This window comes from Manis pentadactyla, chromosome X, assembly GCF_030020395.1.
Source record: "Manis pentadactyla isolate mManPen7 chromosome X, mManPen7.hap1, whole genome shotgun sequence".
Taxonomy (NCBI): Eukaryota; Metazoa; Chordata; class Mammalia; order Pholidota; family Manidae; genus Manis; species Manis pentadactyla.
This window is the reverse complement of record NC_080038.1, coordinates 35,839,145-35,864,954: the sequence shown is the minus strand read 5'-3', so window position 1 is coordinate 35,864,954 and position 25,810 is coordinate 35,839,145. Positions and strand designations below refer to the sequence as shown.

The 25,810-nt window shown below is 37.2% G+C and overlaps 1 protein-coding gene across 14 annotated transcripts in view; it reads left to right on the top strand.

Moving 5' to 3' along the window:
• Positions 1-25,810, top strand: part of CASK (calcium/calmodulin dependent serine protein kinase) — a 405,697-nt gene that overhangs the window by 272,539 nt on the left and 107,348 nt on the right. For all 14 annotated transcript variants that reach the window (XM_036895365.2, XM_036895363.2, XM_036895360.2 and 11 more), the window contains exons 7-9: positions 749-924; positions 5,493-5,615; positions 14,657-14,740. In XM_036895365.2, coding sequence (XP_036751260.1) covers positions 749-924; positions 5,493-5,615; positions 14,657-14,740 — 383 coding nt within the window. The remainder of the gene's footprint in view (positions 1-748; positions 925-5,492; positions 5,616-14,656; positions 14,741-25,810) is intronic.

Genomic DNA, 25,810 nt, shown 5'->3' with positions numbered 1-25,810 from the left:
GCTATCAGATTCCTTACTGAAAGCTAGTTTTGAATGAGAGAAAAAAAACTCTAAACAAGATGGAGATCAAGGAGGATTGAGTGGGAGAAGCTTCGTGACTTTGCTTTGATTCATATCATATATTTGTTCTCATTCTCTTCAAATGTTCACATTTGGAGGAAGCTAAAAAATTGTTATAACAAAACACTACTAACCATTGTTAATTGCTACCATCACTTCCTAAAACCAGCTGAACAGGATTTCAGATTGAGTCATATTCCAAATAAAAGTTCTCAGCATTAAGTTTCCTTTGAGAATTTCCATTTGGCAGTCAAAAATGATCTTTTTCTAGTTATTTTCTCACTCCTGCCCTCTCCTCCCCCTTCTCCTGCCCCTGCTCTGTATTTTTAGTGATTTTCAAACATGAAAAAGTTAGAAAATTTAAGTAACTTCTTCATGAAGTGAGAAATCGGTAAATACTTATCATGTACACCACTGAATTCAATAGGGCGTACCAGTGTTAGACCAAGTGACTATCCTGTGCTCAATATTTTCAAGAGGTGATTAAATAAATAATTTTCTTCCTTCAGCCTTTTTTTCCCTTGATTTTCTGGAGGGAGGGGAGAGGTGGTAAGAGAATATTTCTATTGTTACACTTTCCATTCAGAAATGGAAATTGTTACTGTTCTATTTTCAGTTTTCAAATGGGGGTGGGGGGAAGACCATTTTATGTAAACATTTTCCTTTGATGATGTTGTTTTAAATGTAGGACGCGTTGGAACACCTCATTTTATGGCCCCAGAAGTTGTCAAAAGAGAACCTTATGGAAAACCTGTAGATGTCTGGGGTTGTGGTGTGATCCTTTTTATCCTGCTAAGTGGTTGTTTGCCTTTTTATGGAACCAAGGAAAGATTGTTTGAAGGCATTATTAAAGGAAAATACAAGGTAATATATTATGAATGTTTTATTTTTCATTTTTTACTGTCTTTGGATTGCTTATTGATTGTCATGTAGTTACCCAGGGAAAAGTTCTTTGCTTACGTCATTGATCTACTAGCCTTGTTAGGCAACATAGATCTCAAGTAAATTTCTGAGTTGCTATCAGCTGAACTGTCATATAGGTGGAAGAGAGGAAGCTAGCTTTACACCATCTATTGCCTTGCCCCTCCCTCCTGCCTCCCTCTGTGCTGCAGCTAAAGTCTGTCCCATGTATTTGAACTACAACCCTGTGTGTACGCTAGAACAGGGACAGTAGTCCTCTTTGATACAATGTACAAACTGGAGACCGGATGGATGTGCCCCCTTTCCCCCAAATGCAAGTCAACGGTTGAAGAGTCCTAGGCCCTCAGATTCATGAAGCCATACTACACATCAAATTCTTTTACCACAATTATGTTCTAGCAAAACTGCTTGGTTACTGCCCTACTTATTTCAAATAAAAATCTAGGTCAAGGAAAGAATTTAGAATGATCCTTGAAGTTTATTGTGATAGAATTTGACCTTTTATTTTATCCTGAGTAAGATGCTTGTGCCAGACCTGAGCCCAGATTTTTTAAATATCCATTAGCTATCTGGTGATGAGACACATTTAATCAGGCTCATCTGGAAAATACGCTTTTTGTCCTTTCTTTGTGTAATATGAGAAAAGGGCTTCATTTTTAAAGCTTTTTGTGTAATTTGTAAAGTTAAAAAGGAAATTTCATCCAGGTAATTTAGTAATTCTTTATTTTATATTTAGGGTCTATTAGCCTTTATTTTCTTATGCTTTATCACACATTGCTACATTTTTATGAAATCAGTCAGCACAGCTGGAAAATCTGCTATTTATATTCCAGGATAAACTGAAATACCAGTATGACAACTACATTTCATAATATAATTTAGATCCATTTTGGTCTAACTGAAACATTCACACTCTGGCTACAGTGGACTAGAAACTGCATATATTATTCATAGTCTTGTGATTAGTATATTATTACTTTTATTATTAAAAATTAAAGTCATTACTGACATTCTGAATGGCTATACCAAAAGGACCTAAGGAATTCTTAAAAATAAATAAGCTTAAGGTTAGTCTTGCTCTCCCAGCTCTTAGCTTTTTTGCCCTGTATTCCATGTGTGGCTGATGGGGTAGGCTGCTATACACAGGAAGATGGGGAAGTGTGTGTCTGGATAGCAGATCAGAGCAGCTTATGTTGGGGAAGTTCTTTTTCCTCGCCATATTACTGAAACCTGTACTTTCTATTCAACAGAATCACTGTTCCATTTTCAGCCATGCCTGGTAACATAAAACCAAACACACAGGTTTATATGACACCAGACTCCGAAACCGTGAGGCCCGTAAAGTTTTCTTTTCAATTCCTCAATAATGTTAGAATTTTATATGGGACTTAAAGGAAAAGGGAAATAAAGAAATGAGAGATAAAGTAGTTTTAGACTTGCTGCCTTATCTTTCTAAACCAATAGGGAAGCTTGTGGAGCTGAGAAAGCAAGAACGGGTTATACTTTTTTTTAAATTTTTGGCCTCATGCAGCATCAGCTTATAAGGGCCTACAGGTTCGTCCTTTATTTTATTTGGATTAAGATATATGCCAAAACTGTTAACAAGGAAAGATGTTTTAAGTATAGGGTTTTCTGCTTCTCTTAGTGTCAGTTGGCCCCTGGGGAATAAACTCAAACCTTTCAAAGTAACTAAATGTTTCAGGGAACTGCTAATAAGTAATCATCCCCCTCCCATCCCTGGAAATCGTGAGTAGCTAGCAGGAATGCATGGCCATGGCTTTCTGGTTGAATTTGGCCAAGTGAAATCACAGATACTAACTTAGGAAAATAAACACAATTAGTAATGCATCAGCATAATAACAATACTCACGATGATGGTAGCTAGCCCATACGTGGCATTTACTAGGTGGACAGGAACTGTACTAAGCACTTTTATTAACTCATTTCGTCCTCACAGCAATTTATGACGTAGGTTCCATGTACTCAAACCTCCCACCTGCCCTTTTGAGTTAAAAGCATTTGCTGATTATAGAATTCTTCCTTTGTGTTTGTTCAGTTGCTAGCTTCCTGGTTTCCAAGACAATGTGCTTCATTCCACACCAGCCTCTGGTATTTGATTTTGTCTAATTTTAAAGCATTGAATAGTTTATTTTGGGGGTTTTGTAAGAAACTTGGACTGTTCACACATGTCCAAAAATTAGATTATTTTAAAATTCCCTATTCTCAGCATTATGGTTAGTCAGACGGTGACAACTGTATCATAATTTCTGTACCTGGGAGTTTGAAGCTTTGAAGCTAATAACTTATCTACCCTTTTACTTGACTAGCCTCACCTCTCACTTATATTCATGGCTTTCTTTAGAAAAGCCCCAGATTTTCAGCAGCTTAGTTTGAAATACAGATCCATCTCTACCATCAATGATGATCCTGCTGGGCCTTTACAAATATATATATACATATGTATATATATTTACATATACACACTATGCTATGATTCTGTCAGCATTTATTTTTACATTTTTTTATCATTGAAAATTTTAACAAAAACAGTAGAAATAGTAATGTAATAAACCCCGAGCTTCAGTACTTATCAACATATATCTAAATAAAATATTTTGTCACCCTGGTGGTTCTTAACAAAAGAATTACTAACAAAATCCTTGATCTCTATGGATATTTTCAAGAAAACTTTTATGATATCTTTTAAAAATTGTCATAGTTTATAAATTGCTACTGGTCTTAAGTGATTTTAATTTAACTTTTTATTCTTATTTGCTAGTTTATTCGATCTTTTAAGGTGTTAGAGAATACTATTTCACTGGACTACATGCAACATGTACTTCCAATTAATTTTTTTGTGAAGGACAAAAAATATTTCCCAAAGTATATAAAAGATGCAATGTCATCTTTTATCATTGTTACAGGGAGCCAGTTGGTAGCTACACAACAGGAGTCTAAGTGGCCACAGCTTTAGAATTAAATAAGTGAGACTTTTAGAGCCTTCTTTTGTTCCCCCTTTATATACTTGACCTCCCAAATTAATTTCAGCTACTCTTCTCAGCCAAAGGAAGAGAAAAACTCTGTATTGAACTCCCTCATATGAAGGGTGGAGGGGGAAATATACTTCTCAACCTCTACTCACTTCAGAAATCTTACCACCACTTTCAGATAATTTCTCAACCCCTTACCTGAGGACAAATGATTCAAACTGTAAAGAGCACATCAGCTCCAGGGTAGAGAAGAGGAAACAGGACTGTCTAAACCCCCTCTATCACTCACCTCCTTATTTTGAACAGGTCAATTGATCACAACTTCAATAGGATGATGACAATATTTCATCAGTCTCCTGGCACTCATTTTAATTAAGGGGTCTGACAAGCAGAAGTGACTATTGTTTGGAATTCTGCCTGTTAAAAAAAGAAAATGGAACATTTTTCACTCCTCATCTACAAGTACAAAACCTCACGTTAGGCCGAGCAAAATGTCTACTACTAGCCCTTGGCCAAACTGCTATGTTTCCTGTGAGTGTGATGCAAGTTGTGAATTCATTTGGTGTTAAATTGTTATGGACTTTATTCTCCCTCTTCTCTTAGAAGGTGACATAGGTCTCTGCCAGTGAAAGCCATGGCATTGCTTAAATCTCCTGGCACCAGGAAGTTCACAAGGTCACCAGAGCAGTCGGCTCCCTGACATTAAATACGGAAGGAGACTCTATTCCATCCATCTCTACCCTCCTATCCCCAGTTACCTTCCCGACTCCAAGCCCTAAGCATTCCTTTCCTCTTTTTTTGTGGCTCCTGATCTCAGATATATCCTTTCTCCCAGGAGCCTTCCAGTTCTTTGCTGTGCAGAACCACAGTCTTTCTCACAAGTGCTATGTCTTTAAACAACTCGTAATTTTTTTTTATTTGACTTTAGTCAATTTACCTTGTGGTTTAGTTGTCTCATCTCTAAAAGAGGGACAAAAAATAACTTCACTGAGAACAACAAATATACAAGTGAAATGGTGATTTTTGTAGAGCCTATGGTAATAGGCTTTCCAAAATACTGAAACTGATATAGTGACCAAAATATCCTATTAATAACTTTGCATAGCTTCATACTGCTAACCCCAATTTTTAAAAACACAATATTAAAAATGTTTCTTTAAATTTTTTAATTTTTTAATTTTATTTTAGTCCTTTCTAGATCAGAGTATTCTAATCACTCAAGCTGAGGTCACTGGAATCATGAACATTCTACTCTTCAGTTATTAAAACTATTATAACTTACATAACAATAAGAACGTATGTTAAGGAATATTTGCTGATGCAAAATCTCATATGAGGAACAACAAGAAAAAACATTGCATTTGTCCTCTTCTTCCTTAGAAAGCAAGCCTTTAGAATCAAGTTTCCTTTCTTTGCTCTGAGAATTTTATTCACACTGAAACAACATAGGAATATTAAATAATAGGAAATGTTAATGTCTCACTGACAATAACTATGTCATTTTCCTTTCCTCCTCTTCAGATGAATCCAAGGCAGTGGAGCCATATCTCTGAAAGTGCCAAAGACCTAGTGCGTCGCATGCTGATGCTGGACCCAGCTGAAAGGATCACTGTTTATGAAGCACTGAATCACCCATGGCTTAAGGTACACGAGCTCATAGGTGGCCATCTACACTTTGTTTGGACTTCCAGCGACAGGAATGTATTGCTCTAGAAGGTTGCCACCTTTTCCACCTTTTCTTTTTTTCTGAGCACTTTTTCATAACAGGTTTGTTCATGTTGTTTACTGTTTCTGCACAGCCTCTGGAAACACCTGAGTAGAAGATATGCCACTCAAGTGACATTAAGTTGTCAGGTGGAGGGAACAAACACAGATTAAGACAGAATATATCAGGGAGGAAGGCCTACCAACACATGTTCCAAAGAAGTGCAACATAAACAACTGAAATAGTACTCTCTTATAATAAAAAATTAATGATCTTTATTTTGGGTGTGACCGTGTGCTTTGTAGCATTATTTATTTCAATAAATACTAGATAATAGACTTCTCAGATGGTACTGATTCTTCCTCTTCTCCCCGCATCCACTTTCACACAGGGGTGCACAGGCCTCTGTCCTTGCTTCTCCTCTTGTTCTCTATCTATGCTTGAGACCTCTTGGAGACCTCATCTCGTTTTAATGGCTTCAAATGTAGTCTGTACACTGTAGTCTTTATCTAAATTCAATGACTCCTGAATTTACACCTTCCACCAGGCCTCTCGTCTGAAGTATTCTTTCATAATCCAGTGTACAGGTTCGCTCCCCAAGACCTCTCTGATTTCACCTCCTCCTACTCCCCTCTTCTCTCACTGTTCCCCTCATATTATTCTCCTTGCTGGTCCTCGGGCAGCAGGCACATTCTTGCCTCAGGGTGCCTCTGTGGTAGCCATGCCCTTTGCCTAGAACACTGTCTCCCCAGATGTCTTCATGGCTTATTGCTTCACCATCTTCAGGGCTGTGCTTAGCTATCAGCTTCTTAGTAAGATCCTCCCGGTCCACCCAATTTAAAATTTGGGAGAAGGAATGCCCCCTGCCACCAATATTCCCTATCCCCCTTCCCTGCCTTAGTTTTGTCCGTAGCATTTGTCACCATCGGACATACTTCACTTATTTGCTTATGGTCTGTTTACCCCCATAAAATGTAAGCTATGTAAGGGTGGGACCTTGGGGCTGTTGGTTCACTTCTGTTTAGCACCCTAGAAAGTGTCTGGCATGTTGTAGGTGCTCAGTAAATATTAGTTACTGGTTGAATGAAAGAATGTTCATTGTATTGTACAATGCTACTTCCCCAGAGATTATGCAGAGCAATAAGATACATTAAAATAGAAGTTAATAATATATCATAGTGACAATGACCTGGAATAATATTATAGAACAATTTTGAGATTCCAGTGGAACTTGATTCTCCCTAAGAATATTGCTTCTCAAATCTACATTCAATCCTCTGATACTCAGTCCTACTTATTCTTGACTTGAAATAACATTATCATGCTTATCTTGGCTAATAACATATTTATTTTTGGAAACCCTTATCTCTGCAATAATGCTAGTTCTCATTCTAAGTAATCTGAGCTTAATACATAATAGATTTCTGGTACCAGAAAGACAAAAGACAAAAAAGTCAGCAATTTAAATAAAGAAGTTCCAGAAGGCTATTGGAGCTCAGCATCTTGTGCCTTGTTTGAACTACAGTTTACCTTCACTGTGTATGTGTCATCTCAAGATGAAAGGATTCAGTGAGAATGTCATCTAGCTTATGAGAACAGGCTTGTTATATTCAAATACTTGCCCATGCACACTTGTAAATCATTACAGTGGGTGTAAGTGGTGTTTATTTAGTCATGGCTAAAAGTTAAGCTGTGGTTTAAATATGAAAAATTTCTGAATAACTGCAAAGTGATGAAGTAAGTTGATGAAAATCTTTATAATGAAGAGTACCCAAAGTCATAATACCATTGCTTTGTGTCCCCCCACCAAAAAATTATTACTTCCTCAGTAAAACCACAAGTCTTATTCAATCATTTCATATCAAGAAAGAACTTGAATAAATAGACTAAGTAATATGTGAATGTCTTATGATTGTTAAACCATACCTGTAAAATATCTTTATGTAAATTTGTGATTTTTGCCTTGAGTATTCATTCCAACAAAAGTCAGGCCAAATAAAGTCATACTTTCCTCATAGATGATTGAGATCTTTTATACCCTCTGTAGCCTTAATATGTAGACCCTAAAGTATATTAACTGTAATAAAACATGAAAAAGGCATGTTTTCTATCAGGCTAATCAATTTGAATTTTGAAAAAAATCAGTGAATGTATCAATTAAATGTGCATTCAGCATGTAGTATGTACAAGGGACAATGAATCAAGCACAAGGCACACTGCTATAGAAATTTTTCCAAATTCATATCACATTACTACTATTCATTTCAGGTAGGATTATTTAATCCAGAAAAATATTATTTTTATTTTTTTGCCTCATTTATAATGCCTTAGGGTTCTGTTATTTACTTATTTTCTGATAAGAAATACCTTAATAGACTTTTTTTTTTACCTTATGATTTTAATTGCTTAGAAATGAGAAATCATAATTTAAGCATAATTTTACTTAAAAAAAACATTTTTGACTTCACCTCTCTCTCCACTTTAGTGTATGGTGAGGAGAAAAGGTGTTCACTGGAAATAGAGCTCGCAGTCCACTGTGTACCAAACTTGCCAATCTATTACTGAGAGAAAGGCACAGTCAGGCTGTGAAAGGGATTTTCAGATGATCCTAATAAAACTAAGGACAGATAACCTCAGAGAAGTCACACATGAGAAGCAAAGAGATCCTATGGCTGTCCATTCAGGGGGTGACAGGGCCTGGACCAGGAAGTGGAGTGAAGAGAAATACCCAGACTCAGAGATTTTAAGGAAGGTAAACTGATGAGGTTCAGTGAGTGATTCAAGGTATTTGGAGTTAGGAAGACCAGAGGAGAGTTAAACATGTAGAATGGCAGTGATTTGTTTTAAACTTCTCATTTTGAAAGAACTTGAGACTCATATAAAAGTGGCAAAAGTAGTACTGAGTTCTGTGTACATTTCACCTTTCTTGGCCATCAAGGAAACATCTAATGTAACCATAACACAATTATCAAATCTAGGAAGCCAACATTGGAACACAACTATGTGCCAACTTATTTATATGTATTCGTATGTGTGCATGTCTGTGTCTAGTTCTATGAAATTTTATCACACATATAGAAGTATATAACCACCACCACCTTCAGGCTATAGAACTGTTCTGTCACCCTCATGCTACTCAGTAATTATATCCACCCCCCGACCTCTGATCCTGATAACTACTGACCCAGTCTCCATCACTATAATTTTTGTCCTTTCGAGAGTATTATATGTGGAATTATGCAAAATGTAACTGTTTGGGAAAAACTCATTTCTCTGTGTGTTTTTCCTTTACTTTCACACAACTACCACATTCATAGCACTTAGGACACCTGATGTCCATGGGTTTTTCCAACACCAAGCAGTTCTCTGGGATACCAGCTAGGCGCCCTACATTTCCATTCAATTCTGACACTAACTGGAGTTAATGCAGACCCTTCAGGTTAAGGGCTCAGTCCCACGAGACTGCCCCCCACTTCAGATGCCAACAGCAAGTAGTAGGTCACCAGGTGACCCACAACTTCTCCAACTTGGCTGCAAATTTAGTCTCTTGGTTGTTGTGTTGTTGTGTTGGTTTCGTTGCTTTTACCCAGGGATCTGTTGGAGTAGTGCCAAGGACTTCATACACGGATTTAAAGACCCCTTCCTAGCTCCCTCCTCTTGGTAATCCTGCCCCTCTTCTCTGGCCCTCTTCCTTGCTATTTGCTTCAGGCAGAGCTGGAAGGGTGGAAAGGGCTCTGAAGGGGGGGAACTCAGCTTCCTTGTGGTGTTTCCCCTGCAGCAGGGTGGGTGCAGTCAAAAGGGTTCTGTCCTGCAGAGCCAGCCTCTTCTCAGTCCTTGGCTAAAGACAGTATGCTTTTCTTGGGGCTCATTTTGTCTGTGCTCCTCGTCCTTGGAGTTTCCAGGTTGCAGGCTGCGCTCACACCCAGGCCACAATATCTTAAGAGGCAAAAAACATCCAACTGATCACCAAATGATCGCCCCTCAAGTCCTGGGATGCCTCCCCAGTCAGCCTCCTTGTCTCTAGCTTTCCGAATCTTCTGTTAGTTGCTTTCACTTGTGAATCACCAATTTCCTTCTTATGAAGAATTCTAATGCAAGTAAACTTGGGAAATAGAAGTGTTTATTGTGTGAAATAGGGATTGCTTTAAGAATCAGCTTCAATACCCATTTCTTGCTCTAGAATCCAGGCTGTGCCATGTCTTTGCAGCCACTTTCCCTAGGCCTCCTCTCTAAGCATCAGCCAGAGGATCCATCTCAGGTCCTTTTCTTATAGCAAAGAAAATTTTTTGATAAATTTGATAAATTCTTATGTCACAGAAAATTTTTCTATGACATACACCTAAAATGTTAAGCAATTTCATTTTAAGCAAAACTCAGTTAGATTTTAGCCTCCCTGCAGTAGTAGTAGCAACTGAAGAGAGAAAGACTCCCTACTAGCATTCTCCAGTAGGAATTTTCTGCCATGAACACGGTATTTTATGTCTGCACTGTCCAGTGTGGTAGCCACTAGCCACTCATTGGCTATTTAGCCCTTGAAATGTGGATAGTAAACTAAAGAACTGAATTTCTAATTATATATCATTTTGATTCATTTAAATAGTCTTATCTAGTGCCTACTTTACCAAACAGAAGAACCTTAGACTTCATTCAAAAGCATGCTGTTGCTTGGTTCACCCTTTTTGGAAACAGTCAATAAAGATAATTAGATATGGGTCACAGGTTTGATCCTCTTGTAATTTTCACTGTTTTCTTTTTACCTCTTTTCTTATACAATAGGAATGTGTTTTCAGTTAGAAAATAACTAAGCTTATTTGGTAAGCTATTTGTTGATACACACACACCCTTACAAGAGCTCCTAAATTACTACATTTTGCTAATAAAAATGGTTAGTAAAACCAAGTATGTACCTGTACAGCATCTCATTTAATCTTCATAACAATCGTGTAACATGACTTTATGAAAAGAAACAACTGAGACTGAGAGAATGTAAGGTCATACAGCTAGTACCTGAAATGCTCCAGAACTTGAACAAAAGTCTTTCTGACTCCAAAGCCCATTGTCTTTCTACTATAGCATGTGGTTCCTTTTTGTTTGGACTCTTTTTCTTCTTGTTTTTAAGGACTTCCATGGGTTTTTTTCCTCTGTATTCTATCATGATACAAAACAACTTTTATTGAAAAACTAATGCCATATTTGATGTTTGTTTTTTAGTACATGTTAATTAAACATCACTAGGCATAACACAATAAAAATTTGTAATCCACCATCAGTATCAATAATCCATTAAAATACTCCATTGCTTGTTCTGAAATAATGGTTTTATCCTTTTATCTGCTAGTTAATTATTTGATAAATTCTGTGTCTTCTGTCTTGGTGAACCTGTTTTGGCTTAATGCAGAAAAAAGATGTTAAGTCCCTGAAGATAATGAAATCATTTCCAAGATGTTTAGCATATGGACTCTAACAGAGATGCAAACTGTAGTCATTTCGACATCAAGTCTTGTATGTGCACTCAAAAAAATATAGTTTTGCTCTCCAGTGGAACTCTTGGTACTTTTAGTCATTCAGATAGAAAGTAGATTTTGAAGTGTTTGTATTCATTCCTTAGTAATTTTCACTGATAATGTGAAATTCTGACAAGACTAAATTCTATAAAACTCTACATTTAAATTCAAAAATAAGTTTTTTAAGTGCATGATGCCAAAACATTGATTTTAGAAGTAGCTCGCATACAAAGAAGAATTTTAGTTATAACATAATAAGAATAATTAGTAACAATGTGATCCTGAACTTACTTTACAAACACTAAAAAGTATCCAGATTAAGGAAAGTAAGAGGCCCATTTTACTCCATACTAATATAATCTGGTATAATGCATCTCATTTTTCTCAACTATATAGTAGGATAATAATTATATGTACCTCATGTGATCATTGTGAGGAATAAGTAATACAAACATGTAAAGCTCTAGAGCAGTGCCTGGCACATAATAAGCCCTCAATGAATGCTAGCAATGATGATGACAATTAGGTCCAGTTTGAGCCATGTCTTGAGATAACTAGTGTGTAGCATTATCTTTACTATTGTATACAGTTGTCTTAAAGAATAAATGGGATGATGGCTGTGAACGTCCCAAATTCAGTGCCTCGGACATAGTTAAGTACCAACTTAATACCTCCTGAATGTTTGTGACCCGCAGACATTTATTTCCAGCCCAGACTTCTCTCCTGAACTCCAGGCTTGTATGTCCAAGTACCTACTGGAATCTCCACTTGAACTTTAGATGTCTCAAGTGTAACATATCCAGAACTAAACTCCTGACCTCTTCCCCTTCTCAGTTGGTGTCAGACTTCCAGTGGCTCACACTGAAAGCCTTGGTGTCTTCCTTGCTCCTTTCTCTCACACTGCATATCCAATCCATCAGAAAATCCTGTTCTGCCTTCAAAATATATTCACATTTAAGGACTTCTGTTCTTAGAAAGACACTGTAAGAGAATGAAAAGACAAGCCACAAACTGGGAGAAAATATTTGTAAATTATTTATCTGATAAAGGACTTATATCCAGAATATGTAAAGATTTTTACATACTAAAATTATAACTTGATAATAAGAAAACGCACATCCCAATTCAAAATGGGAAAAGATTTGAACAGATACTTCAGCAAAGAAGATACATGGATGGCAAATAAGCATACACAGAATTGCACAACATCATTAGTCATTAGGGAAATACAAATTAATGCCACAGTGAGATACCTATACACTCATGTAATGGAATGGCTATAATCAAAAGGCTAATCATAACTTTTCTGTCAATAAGAATGCAGAACAACTGGAAGTGATACACTGCTATGGAAATGTAAGGTAGTACAACCACTCTGGAAATCAGTTTGACAATTTCTAAGAATTTAAACATACTTATATAATATAACCCAGCCATTTTGCTCATAAGTGTATGTCCATACAAAGACTTGTGCATTAATGTTCTTAGCAGTTATATATGTAATAGCCAAAAATTAGAAACAACCCAGGGTCTATCAACAGATGAATGGATTAAACAAATCATGGTATATTCTTACAATGGAACACCACTCAGCAATAAAAAGAATGAGCTACTGACACACACAATAACATGAATGAATTTCAAAATCTCTAGGCTGAGTGAAAGAAGCTGGGCAATAGTGACTATATACTGTGCGATTCCATTTACGTAAATTTCTAGAAAATGCAAACCAATCTAGAAAGTAGATCAGCAGTTACCTGGGGACAGAGAGGGGAATGCAAATGGGCATGAGGAAACTTTTAAGAGTAGTAGATATTCAGTATCTTGATTGCAATGATGATTTTACTGCTATATACATGTGTCAAAACTTATCAAATTGTACACTTTATATGTGCAGTTTATTATATGCTAATTATTTAATAAAACTTTTTGAGGAAAGAAAAACAAAATATATTCAGAGTCTGTTTCCTTTTCACCCTTTTTATTGTTTCCATCTGCTTTCATTCACCATCATCTAACCATCATCTCTCCCCTGGATTACTGCAATAGCCTCGTAACTGGTCTCCCTGCTTTATTTTTTTAAACACTTGCCCCCTTCCAAGCTGTTCTCAACACAGCTAGAGTGTTCCTTTAAAGTTCTCAGATCATATTCACTCCAGCTCAGAACCCTCCATTGATTCCCTCTCCCACTCAGAATATAAGCCAAAGGCCCTTTACAGCTTACCCCAGACTTGTCATCTCTCTGATCTGATCTACTACTATTTATTCCACACCAAGGTCTCCTTGCTTGCTAGTTCTCAAAAATTGCAGGCACACTCCCTCTTTCTGGCCTTTGCATTAGTGGTTCTTTCTGCATAGACCACTCCCTTACCTCTTTTGGATATGACCTTCTCAGTTGGGCCTACTTTGACTATGCTATATTAAATTGCAGTGTACCTAACCCCTCTTACTCTACTTTACTTTTTGCTTTGTTCCATAGTACTATTAACATACTCTATACTTGACCTATTTTGTATTTTCTTATGTTCTCCCACTAGAATATAAGTTCCATGAGGGCCTGAATCTTTGTTGGTTTTGTTTACTCATGTATTCCAAGTGCATAGAACAATGCCTGGAACATAGTAGGCTCTCAAGAAATATTCCTGAAATGAATACTTCCATAAGACACATTGACAAATTAGAGCAGAACCAAAGGAGGGAGGGGTAAAAAGACTGACAAAAATTTTGAAATATTCATGAGGAATAATGGAGGCAACTACAGACATTATCACAGAGAAGAATAGATTCTGTGCAGGCATGATCCCCCTCTTAACTACTAAAGGTAAAGGGCTACCATGTGGAAAAGGTAATATGTTTGCACTGTGATGCTCCAAAGGGCAGAGCTAGCCCAAACAAGCCAGTTATGGGCCTAAGCTGAGTAAGAACTTTTTCACTTCCTTAAAATTTGTAATGGACTGCCATAAAGTAATGATCCCCTACTAGGCAAAGTCAGACAGAATGATCACCCACAAGGGATTGAAGAGGATCCCACATGCGGAAATGATTGAATTAGATAGCCTTGAAAAGTTTGTTCTAATTCAAAGATACTCCGTTATCCCTGATAACTCAGAATGCTCGATCAGTTGTGGAGTTAATTTTTCAAGTGCTCATTTTACCTAACAAGATCATGTCAAAGATAACTTCATGTCTTCATAATAGTTATGATTAGTTATTTTAACCACTTATCTGAAAATTGTATGACCCATTACCTTAGCCCTTTATTATTGCTGCAAATAAGATACTATTTTACTATCAGTTTTGATCTTCATGTCCTTTATTTGAAAATGTTTACCAGTGTCATGGAATAAAATCTCCGGTCACCTAGAATCCAATCTAAGTTTCATGTTTAAGAATTTGGGCTTTATTGTTTGTTTTAGATTAAGCTTCTTCACTTTTTTAAACAGCTATGTGCATTCATTGTCTTTCTTCTTTCATAGGAGCGGGATCGTTATGCCTACAAGATTCATCTTCCAGAAACAGTAGAACAACTGAGGAAATTCAATGCAAGGAGGAAACTAAAGGTAAATTAAATCAACAAAAACGCCAGACAAATACAGTTGATGATTATGTTTTTATTCTTTTTCAGTGCGATGAATATATCCTACTGTTGGCCATTGTTTTTCTTACAGCTAAATTTTCACTTCCAAAAAATTACCACCATTTCAATAAGATTTCGGTTTTTAAAATCATTTAAGATAGTATCTAAGTATGAACCTAAACAATGTTATAATAAAAAGATTAAAATTCATAGCAGGGATACAATTGCTTTAAAATAGTAATTTGCTATTATCCATTATTGTTAAATATGAATCTAGGCCATATGTTCTCTAAATTAATTATTTTGACCAAAAAATATATGAGTTTAGTTCAGTGGAAACAATACCAAATTAAAATTGGAACTAGCAATAAAGCAATAAAAATCCCCACTACCTTATGTCTACTAGAAAATGTTTGCAAATTACTTTTCTAACCTTTTCTTTATTCTTCCTAGGTGCTTTTATTGCTTTTACTGCTCTCCACCCTGCCAAAATTTTAAAAAAGGCAAATACCCCATAAGGGGAGCCCATTTGACATTTGACTTTAAAAGGTTTTGAAGAAAACCCAACAAAAAATAATGGAGCCTTCTCGGCACTGGGCAGAAACTTAATGGGACAGCATTTCTCCCCTACTCTCCTCAACAGAGGAAACTCTATTATATACTGTTCTTAAAATTAGCCTTTGTTTGACTTACTTTGATTACTATAAAAAAATTCAACTCTGTCCTTGATTGGATAGTAACCCTCCTTAGTCATGTCACTCCTGCCAACTATAAAACTTTCTCTGTAAGTATTTTCAGATATGTCATAAGTCGCAATAAAATGAATTATTATTCAACCCCTGAAATATGTGAATCTTATACAACTCAAAATTTATAAGGACATTTATACAAACCTTGGGGAAGCTGTATAGGCCACAATATAATCCTATAGAGCTGAATTCTCCAAGGTGGTAGCCACTAGCCACATGTAACTATTTAAATTCATTAACGTTAAATAAAATTAAAAGGTCAGTTCCCCAGTCACACTAGCACATTTCACATGCTCAAGAACCATATATGGCTAGTGGCTATGGAATGGGACAGCCCAGATATAAAACATTTCTGTCATTGCAGAAAGTTCTATTAGTGCTACTATAGAGCAAGGAAAATTATAGCATGTCATTGTTGGTGATGCTTATTCCCAGTTAAGCTTTTCCTTGGCAAAAATAATTATTAATGATATGCCATTATTGAGGTGGTGGCCAAAGAAAGTTCCCAAGACTTTCATTTCTTTGCTTTGATGTACACCTGAGCCAGTGTAGCCTACAAAAGGAAAAAAATCTTATCATCCTGAGTGAAATTTGGTCAGCTGTTTTCAAAGTTAGTTTCCTCCCCAAAGAAACCATTAATTTTGTTTCTTTCTGAATTTGTCCTGAAATTCTTTTTAACTCTCTAATGCTGCTTTGGCCTATGTGACATTACCCTGTCTGGGGTTGAACCTGTGATTGCCCACATACAGGCTCAGGTTTGTCCCATCACAAGAAACACAAGGTCTGTTTCTCCCAGTGCCACAAAATTAGAGTTGGGCTTCATAGCCAATGTGGTGACTAAGATTCATTTGGACAGGACCAAGATGCCACAGCAGAGACAGGTCATGTGAAGCTAACCACATCCCTTTGCAGGGCTATTTAAAGTTTCAAGACCCACCAGACAACCTAGAATTAGGAGCATCAGCAGAGTTTTCACAGAGTTTTTTCCAGCTTCTAGTAAGGCTGTATTCCTTTGAGTGATTCAGCCACCCTGGGTAAAGCATGTTATAGCTACCCTCCTCAAAAAACTAACTCTCCTCATTCTGCCTCTTCTGTGAGCTTCTAGAACAGAGATTGCTACTTCCCTGGCTTTCAGAGCCCACCACACAACTTACTTTTATAAAGGAATATCTGGGTACCCATCCTTCTACCCAGACACTGTTCTTAAGCTCCTCAAATGGTGGGCAACAAGCTAATTTTTATGACTCCTTTTGAAGTGATTAAAAGGGAAGTTCACAGAAATCAGGGGAAAAGTGCTTTTTGTTACTTAGAGGTAGGAAATTGTTATTGTCTGAAGAAAGAAAGAGAAGGAGGACAGCGTTATGAGAAAGAGTGGGCTGTAGAGCAATACTGCCTTGGGTGAATCCTGGCTCTGACACTGACTAGCTGTGTAACCTTGAACAAGTTATTTAAATTCTCTGTGCCTTAATTTCCTTATCTATGAAGTAGGGATGATGATAATAGCCAACTCATAGGGTTATAAGGATTTTATGAATTAATCTATTACAGCAGTTAGAATAGCACCTGGCAGTCACAGTGCTCCAGATATATTATGTGCTAGGAACATTGTTGTTGTTATTGTTTTCTTATGATTTTAATGTAATACCTTCAATTTGATACTCTATTTATCAACTGTATTTCCTAAATGGACACTCCATACCATTTTAGCTTTTTTCCAGTCATTGACATTAACATTTTGAGTTTTTTAAAATCTTTTTTAAAATTTATAGCATACCAAAAACTCTACTGGGTAATTTCTATGTATTTCTTCCAAAGTAATTATGCTTAGACTTTTCTGACCATTTCAATCATCCATTTCCTTCACAGTATCTAGAAAGAGAGGTTCTTACACTTGTGATATACTGTAATATTCACTTCCCTTCCCTTACTTTCCTCTAGAATCATATCCATTTGATGACATCCATTCTTTAGAACAGTGGCTGTCCGAGTGTGGTTCCCTAGACCAGCAATATCAACATCATCTGGAAACTTATTAAAAATACAAATTCTCAGGCTGTAGTACAATCAGGGAAGAAGACAGAATAAAAGGTGTTTGGGTTGGAAAGAAAGCAAAACTATATTTGTTTACAGATAACATGATCCTGTATATGGAAAATCCTAAGGAATCTACAGGATCGGCAAGGTCTCAGGATACAAGATCAGTGTACAAAGTTGAATTGTATTTCTATATATGAGCAATGAACAATTTTTTATTAAAGTATCATTGACATACAATCTTATTTATGATGGTTTCAGATACACAACACAGTGGTTCAACATTTACCCATGTTATCAAGTCCTCACCCCCTCCAGTGTGATCACTGTCCATCAACGTAGTAAGATGTTACAGTCATTAACTGCATTCTCCGTGCTGTGCTACCATCTCCATGACCTACCTATATTGTAATTGCAAATTATAGTGCCACTTAATACCCTTCTCCCTCCCACCCACTGCCCTTCCCAACCCCTACCCTTTGATATCCACTAGTCCCTTCTCGGTATTTATGAGTCTACTGCTATTTTTGAACAATCTTAAAATGAAATTAAGAAACAATTCCATTCACAATAGCATCAAAAAGAATTAACTACTTAAGATTAAATTTGACAGAAGAGGTACAAGTCTTGTAAACCTACATTGCTGAGAGAAATTAAAGAAGATCTAAACAAATGGAGAGATATTTATGTTAATGGATTAGGAGGCTCAATATTGTTAAGATGGAAGTTCTTCCCAAAGTGATCTATAGATTCAACACAATCCCTATGAAATTTCTAGCAGAAATTGACAAACTGATCAAGGTCCTTTGCATTTACATATAAATTTTTTTTGAGAAGGCATCTCTCATATTTATTGATCAAATGGTTGTTAACAACGATAAAATTCTGTATAGGGGACTCGATGCACAATCATTAATCAACCCCAAGCCTAATTCTCAACAGTCTCCAATCTTCTGAAGCATAATGAACAAGTTCTTACATGGTGAATAAGTTCTTACATAGTGAATAAGTTCTTACATGGTGAACAGTGCAAGGGCAGTTATATCACAGAAACTTTCAGTTTTGATCGCGCATAATGAACTATGAACAATGAAGTCAAATATGATTATCCATTTGATTTTTATACTTAATTTATATGTGAATCCCACATTTCTCCCGTATTTTTTTTTCTTACTAAAGTGCTGAAGTGGTAGGTAGATGCAAGATGAAGGTAGAAAACATAATTTAGTGCTGCATTTACATATAAATTTTAGAATAGCCAAAATAATCTTGAAAAAAAGAACAAAGTTGGAGGACTCATCATTTCCAGGTTCAACACTTACTGTAAAGCTACAGTTATCAGCACTCTCTGGTACTGGTATGGGATAGAGATAGACATGGAGACCAGAGGAACAAAATTGAGAGTTCAGGAATAAACCCTTATATTTATGGTCAGTTGATGTTCAACAAAAGTGCCAAGGCAATACAATGGGGAAGGATTAGTCTTTCTGACAAATGGTGCTGGAACAATGGGATATCTCCATGCAAAAAGAGAAAAAAGACCAATATTAAATGATTCCATTTGTTTGCAATACCTAGAATAGGTATTTATGTCTGTAAATCCATAGAAATCAAAAGCAAATTGGTGATTGCCAGGTGCTGGGTAGTGACTGCTTAATGGGTACAGGGATTTTTTTGTAGGGGTTATGGTGTTTTGGAACTAGATGGAAGTAGGGGCTGCACAACAATGTGAATGTACTAAATACCACTTAAACACTATATTGTACATTAAGTGTATGCTATATTGTGTACTTGAAAATGGTTAATTTTATGTGGATTTCAGGTAACCCACTTTTATTTATACCATGTGACAAAATATTCTTCTTAAATTCTGGTTTCCACCTCGGCAAACTTGAGGAATATGACATCCCCATTGGTACAGTGGCTCCCTGTACCACTCAAGTCGCCCAAGAGACCACCCCTCCCTCCCTCAGCTGCAGGTACTCAGGAGGTCAGAAGGGCATGTGTTTATTGAAAAAGGTTCATGGGAAAATATGTCAGTGGAGAGAGGATTAAAGATGGTGGCATGAGAGGTGAGACAAGGCTTCCTCCTAAAACTGCATACAATATGAAAATATAATTAATACAACTAATCCTGAAAGAGCAACAGGAAAGAGGACTGTGACAAACTGTATACACCTAGAGAAAAGAATAAACCTCACATAACAGGGTAACATACAAAAGCCATGGCCCAGCGGGATACAAGCCCTTCCCCCATGCCAGCTCACCAGCAGGAGGAAGAGAAACAGAGCAGGGAGGGAGTGGAGGCCTGGGACTGCTGACTACCTAGCTGTGGAGATCTGCTCTGGGAGCACAAACTTATATTTCATGGTGCTTGCATGGTACTCTTGTGATTAGGGGGTTGGAAAGCTAAGACAGGCACAATACCTGGAGAAACTGAGATTCAAGCTGCTTGTGGAAAGCAGGGACCCAATTCCAGCTGCTCTGGGACAAAACAAGGGTGGGCAATCTGAGAGACTTTCTAACAGCAAGAGGGCTGCTAAAGGGGCAAGGATTGCACAGAGCTTACTTCTCAGGAGAAAGGACAAGTAGACAAAATTGTCTGGGTGCACTCTGCCCAGTAGGTTGGGAGCTTTCACGATTTTCAGGTGCTCCAGCTCCCTGGCTGGCTACACAGCTCCAAGGAGCCCCTCCATAATACACAGCCTACTGCACCTTTCTCCTGGCCAGCCCCATCTGGCTCACAAACTGGCAAAACCTTCCCTGGCATTAGGCCAGCCAGAGGGAAGACCTGTCTACAGCAACTACAAACGCAAAGCATAGAGGCTTACACCTGTGTGCTCGGCCTACTGGTTCAGGCAGTGGAGACAGGCATAGCAGCCGGTAAGCAGGAAACAGCTCTTTCCTCCACCCAGGCACGAATACCACTCCCCTGAAACCCCCAACATTGCTTCAGGGGCTGGGCAACTCCAGACAGTAGAGCTTCTGGGCAGTAGAGAGTGCCATATATAAATATGAAATGCCAAACAAACCTGGTTCAAAGTAAAATTATGAATACAACTCCTGAGAAAGATTTAAATGACATCAACCTCATGAATCTTCCTGAAAGGGATTTCAAAATAAAAATCATTAACATGCTGATGGAGGTACAGAAAAATATTCAAGAACTCAGGAATGAATTCCAGTTAGAGACCCAATCATTGAAGAGCACAATGGAGGGTATTAAAATCAGATTGGATATGGTGGAGGAGGTGATAAATGAAATAGAAACTAGAGAGGAGGAAAACAAAGAAGCTGAGGCACCGAGATGAAAAAGGATCTCTAAGAATGAAAGAATATTGAGAGAACTGTGTGACCAATCCAAATGGAACAATATTCACATTATAGGGGTACCAGAAGAAGAAGAGAGAGAAAAAGGGATAAAAGTGTCATTGAGAAGGTAATTGCTGAAAACTTCCCCAATCTGGGGAAGGAGATAGTCTCTCAGGCCATGGAGGTGCACAGATCTCACAATACAAGGGACCCAAGGAAGACAACACCAAGACATATAGTAATTAAAATGGCAAATATCAAGGATAAGGACAGACTATTGAAAGCAGCCAGAGAAATAAGATCACATACAAAGGAAAGCCCATCAGGCTATCATCAGATTTCTCAGCAGAAACCTTACAGGCCAGAAGGGAATGGCATGATGTATTTAATGCAATGAAGCAGAAGGGCCTGGAACCAAGATTACTTTATCTGGCAAGATTATCATTTAAATTTGAAGGAGGGATTAAACAATTTCCAGATAAGCAAAAGCTAAGAGAATTTACCTCCCACAAACCATCTCTACAGTGTGTTTTAGAGGGACTGCTATAGATGGAAGTGCTCCTAAGGTTTAACAGCTGTCACCAGAGGCAATAAAACTACAGTAAAGAAAGTAGAACAGCTAATTACTAAGCTAATGCAAAATTAAATTAACTATCCCAATGTCAACCAAGGGATAGACAAAGAGTACAGAATATGATACTTAATATATAAAGAATGGAGGAGGAAGAAAAAGGAGAAAAAAAAGAACCTTTAGATTGTGTTTGTAATAGCATATTACGTGAGTTGACTTAGACTCTTAGATTATAAGGAAATTAACCTTGAACCTTTGGTAACCAGGAATCGAAAGCCTACAATGGCAATAAATACATACTATCAATAATCACCCAAAATGTAAATGGACTGAATGCACCAATCAAAAGACATAGAGTCACTGAATGGATAAAAAAACAAGACCCATCTATATGCTGCCTACAAGAGACTCACTTTAAACCCAAAGACATACACAGACTAAAAGTGAAGGGACATTTCATGCAAATAATAGGGAGAAAAAAAGCAGGAGTTGCAGTACTTCTATCAGACAAAATAGACTTCAAAACAAAGAAAGTCACAAGAGACAAAGAAGGACATTACATAATGATAAGAGGTCAATACAACAAGAAGATAAAACCATTATAAATATCTATGTGCCCAATACAGGAGCACCTACATATATGAAACAAATACTAACAGAATTAAAAGGGGAAATAGAATGTAATGCATTCATTCTAGGGGACTTCAACACTCCACTCACTCTGAAGGAAAGATCAACCAGACAGAAAATAAGTAAGGAAACAAAGGCACTGAACAACACATTAGAACAGATGAATCTAACAGACATCTACAGACCTCTACACCAAAAAGCAGCAGAATATGCATTCTTCTCAAGTGCACATGGAACATTTTCAAAAATAGATCATATACTAGGCCACAAAAAGAACCTCGGTAAATTCAAAAAGATTGAAATTGTACCAACCAGTTTCTCAAACCACAAAGGTATGAAACTAGAAATAAATTATGCAAAGAAAATGGAAAATCCCACAAACACATGGAGGCTTCACAACATGCTCCTAAATAACCAATGGATCAATAACCAAATAAAAACAGATCAAGCAATATATGGAGACAAATGACAATAATAATTCAACACTGCAAACTGTGGGACGAAGCGAAGGCCGTGCTAAGCGGAAAGTATATTGCAATACAGGCCTACCTCAGGAAAGAAGAGCAATCCCATATGAGCAGTCTAAACTCGCAATTAACAAAACTAGAAAAAGAACAACAAATGAGGCCCAAAGTCAGTAGACGGAGGGACATAAAAAAGATTAAAGCAGAAATAAATACAATCGAGAAGAATAAAACAATAGAAAGAATCAATGAAAGCAAGAGCTGGTTCTTTGAGAAAATAAACAAAATAGATAAACCCGTAGCCAGACTTACCAAGAAAAAAAGGAGTCTACACACATAAACAGAATCAGAAATGAGAAAGGAAAAATCACTACAGACACCACAGAAATACAAAAAATTATTAGAGAATACTATGAAAAATTATATGCTAACAAACTGAATAATCTAGAAGAAATGGACAACTTTCTAGAAAAATACAACCTTCCAAAGCTGACCCATAAAGAAACAGAAAATCTGAACAGACCTATTACCAGCAATGAAATTGAACTGGTAATCAAAAACCTACCTAAGAACAAAACTCCTGGACCAGATGGCTTCACTGCTGAATTTTATCAAACATTTAGTGAAGACCTAATACCCATCCTCCTTAAAGTTTTTCCAAAGAGTAGAAGAAGAGAGAATGCTTCCAAACTCATTGTATAAGGCCAGCATCACTCTAATACAAAAACCAGGCAAAGAAACAACAAAAAAAGAAAATTGCAGACCAATATCCCTGATGAACATAGACGAAAAACACTCAACAAAATACCAGCAAACTTAATTCAAAAATACATCAAAAAGATCATCCATCATATCAAGTAGGATTTATTCCAGGGATGCAAGGATGGTACAACATTCAAAAATCCATCAACATCATCCACCATATCAACAAAAAGGACAAAAACCACATGATCATCTCCATAGATGCTGAAAAAGCATTTGACAAAATTCAACATCCATTCATGATAAAAACTCTCAACAAAATGGGTACAGAGAGCAAGTACCTCAACATAATAAAGGCCATATATGACAAACCCACATCCAACATTATACTTAACAGCGAGAAGCTGAAATTTTTTCCTTTAAGATTGGGAACAAGGCAAGGATGCCCAATCTCCCCACTTCTATTCAACATAGTACTGGAGGTCCTAGCCACGGCAGTAAGACAACACAAAGAAATAAAAGGCATCCAGATTGGCAAGGAAGAAGTTAAACTATCCCTGTTTGCAGATGACATGATATTGTACATAAAAAACTCTAAAGAATCCACTCCAAAACTACTAGATCTAATATCTGAATTCAGCGAAGTTGCAGGATACAAAATTAATATGCAGAAATATGTGGCATTCCTATACACTAACAATGAACTAGCAGAAAGAGAAATCAGGAAAACAATTCCATTCACAGTTGCATCACAAAGAATAAAATACCTAGGAATAAACCTAACCAAGGAAGTGAAAGACCTATACTCTGAAAACTACAAGACACTCATGAGAGAAATTAAAGAAGACACCAATAAATGGAAACTCATCCCATGCTCTTGGGTAGTAAGAATTAATATTGTCAAAATAGCCATGCTGCCTAAAGCAGTGCAATCCCTACCAAAATACCAATAGCAGTCTTCAACAAACTAGAGAAAATCATTCTAAAATTCATATGGAACCACAAAAGACCCCAAATAGCAAAAGCAATCCTGAGAAGGAAGAATCAAGCTGGGGGGATTATGCTCCCCAACTTCAAGCTCTACTACAAAGCCACAGTAATCAAGGCGATTTGGTACTGGCACAAGAACAGACCCATAGACCAATGGAACAGACTAGAGAGCCCTGATATAAACCCAACCATATACAGTCAATTAATATATGATAAAGGAGCCATGGATATACAGTGGGGAAATGACAGCCTCTTCAACAACTGGTAGTGGCAAAACTGGACAGCTACATGCAAGAGAATGAAACTGGGTTATTGTTTAACCCCATACACAAAAGAAATGGATGAAAGACCTGAATGTAAGTCATGAAACGATAAAACTCTTAGAAGACAACATAGGCAAAAATCTCCTGAATATAAGCATGAGCAACTTCTTCCTGAATGCATCTCCTTGAGCAAGAGAAACAAAAGCAAAAATGAACTCATGGGACTACATCAAACTAAAAAGTTTCTGTACAACAAAGGACACCATGAACAGAACAAAAAGGCATCCTACAGTAGGGGAGAATATATTTGTAAATGACATATCTGACAAGGGATTAACATCCAAAATATATAAATAACTCACACAACTCAACACTCAAAAAGCAAATAACCTGATTAAAAAGTGGGCAGAGGATATGAAGAGACCATTCTCCAAAGAAGAAATTCAGATGGCCAACAAGTACATGAAAAGATGCTCCACATCGCTAATCATTAGGGAAATGCAAATTAAAACCACAATGAGATATCACCTCACACCAGTAAGGATGGCCAGCAACAAAGACTAAGAACAACAAATGCTGGCAAGGATGCAGAGAAAAGGGAACCCTCCTACACTGCTGATGGGAATGTAAGCTAGTTCAACCATTGTGGAAAGCAATATGGAGGTTTCTCAAAAAACTAAAAATAGAAATACCATTTGACCGGGAATCCCACTCCTTGGAATTTACCCAAAGAATACAACTTCTCAGATTCAAAAAGACATATGCACCCCTGTGTTTATTGCAGCACTATTACAATAGCCAAGATATGGAAGCAACCTAAGTGTCCATCAGTAGATGAATGGATAAAGAAGATGTGGTACATATACACAATAGAGTACTATTCAGCCATAAGAAAGAAACAAATCCTACCATTTGCAACAATATGGATGGAGCTGGAGGATATTATGCTCAGTGAAATAAGCCAGGTGGAGAAAGACAAGTGCCAAATGATTTTCCTCATTTGTGGAGTGTTACAATGAAGCAAAACTGAAGGAACAAAATAGCAGCAGACTCAGAGATTCCAAGAAGGGACTAGTGGTTACCAAAGGAGAGGGGTGTGGGAGGGTGGGTGGGGAGGGAGGGTGAAGGGGATTGAGGGGTATTATGTTTAGTACACATGGTGTGGGGTATCACGGGGAAACAGTGTAGCACAGAGAAGGCAAATAGTGAATCTGTGGCATCTTACTACACTGATGGACAGTGACTGCATTGGGGTATGGGTGGGGACTTGATAATATGGGTAACTGTAGTAACCACATTGTTTTTTCATGTGAAACCTTCTTAAGAGTGTACGTCAAT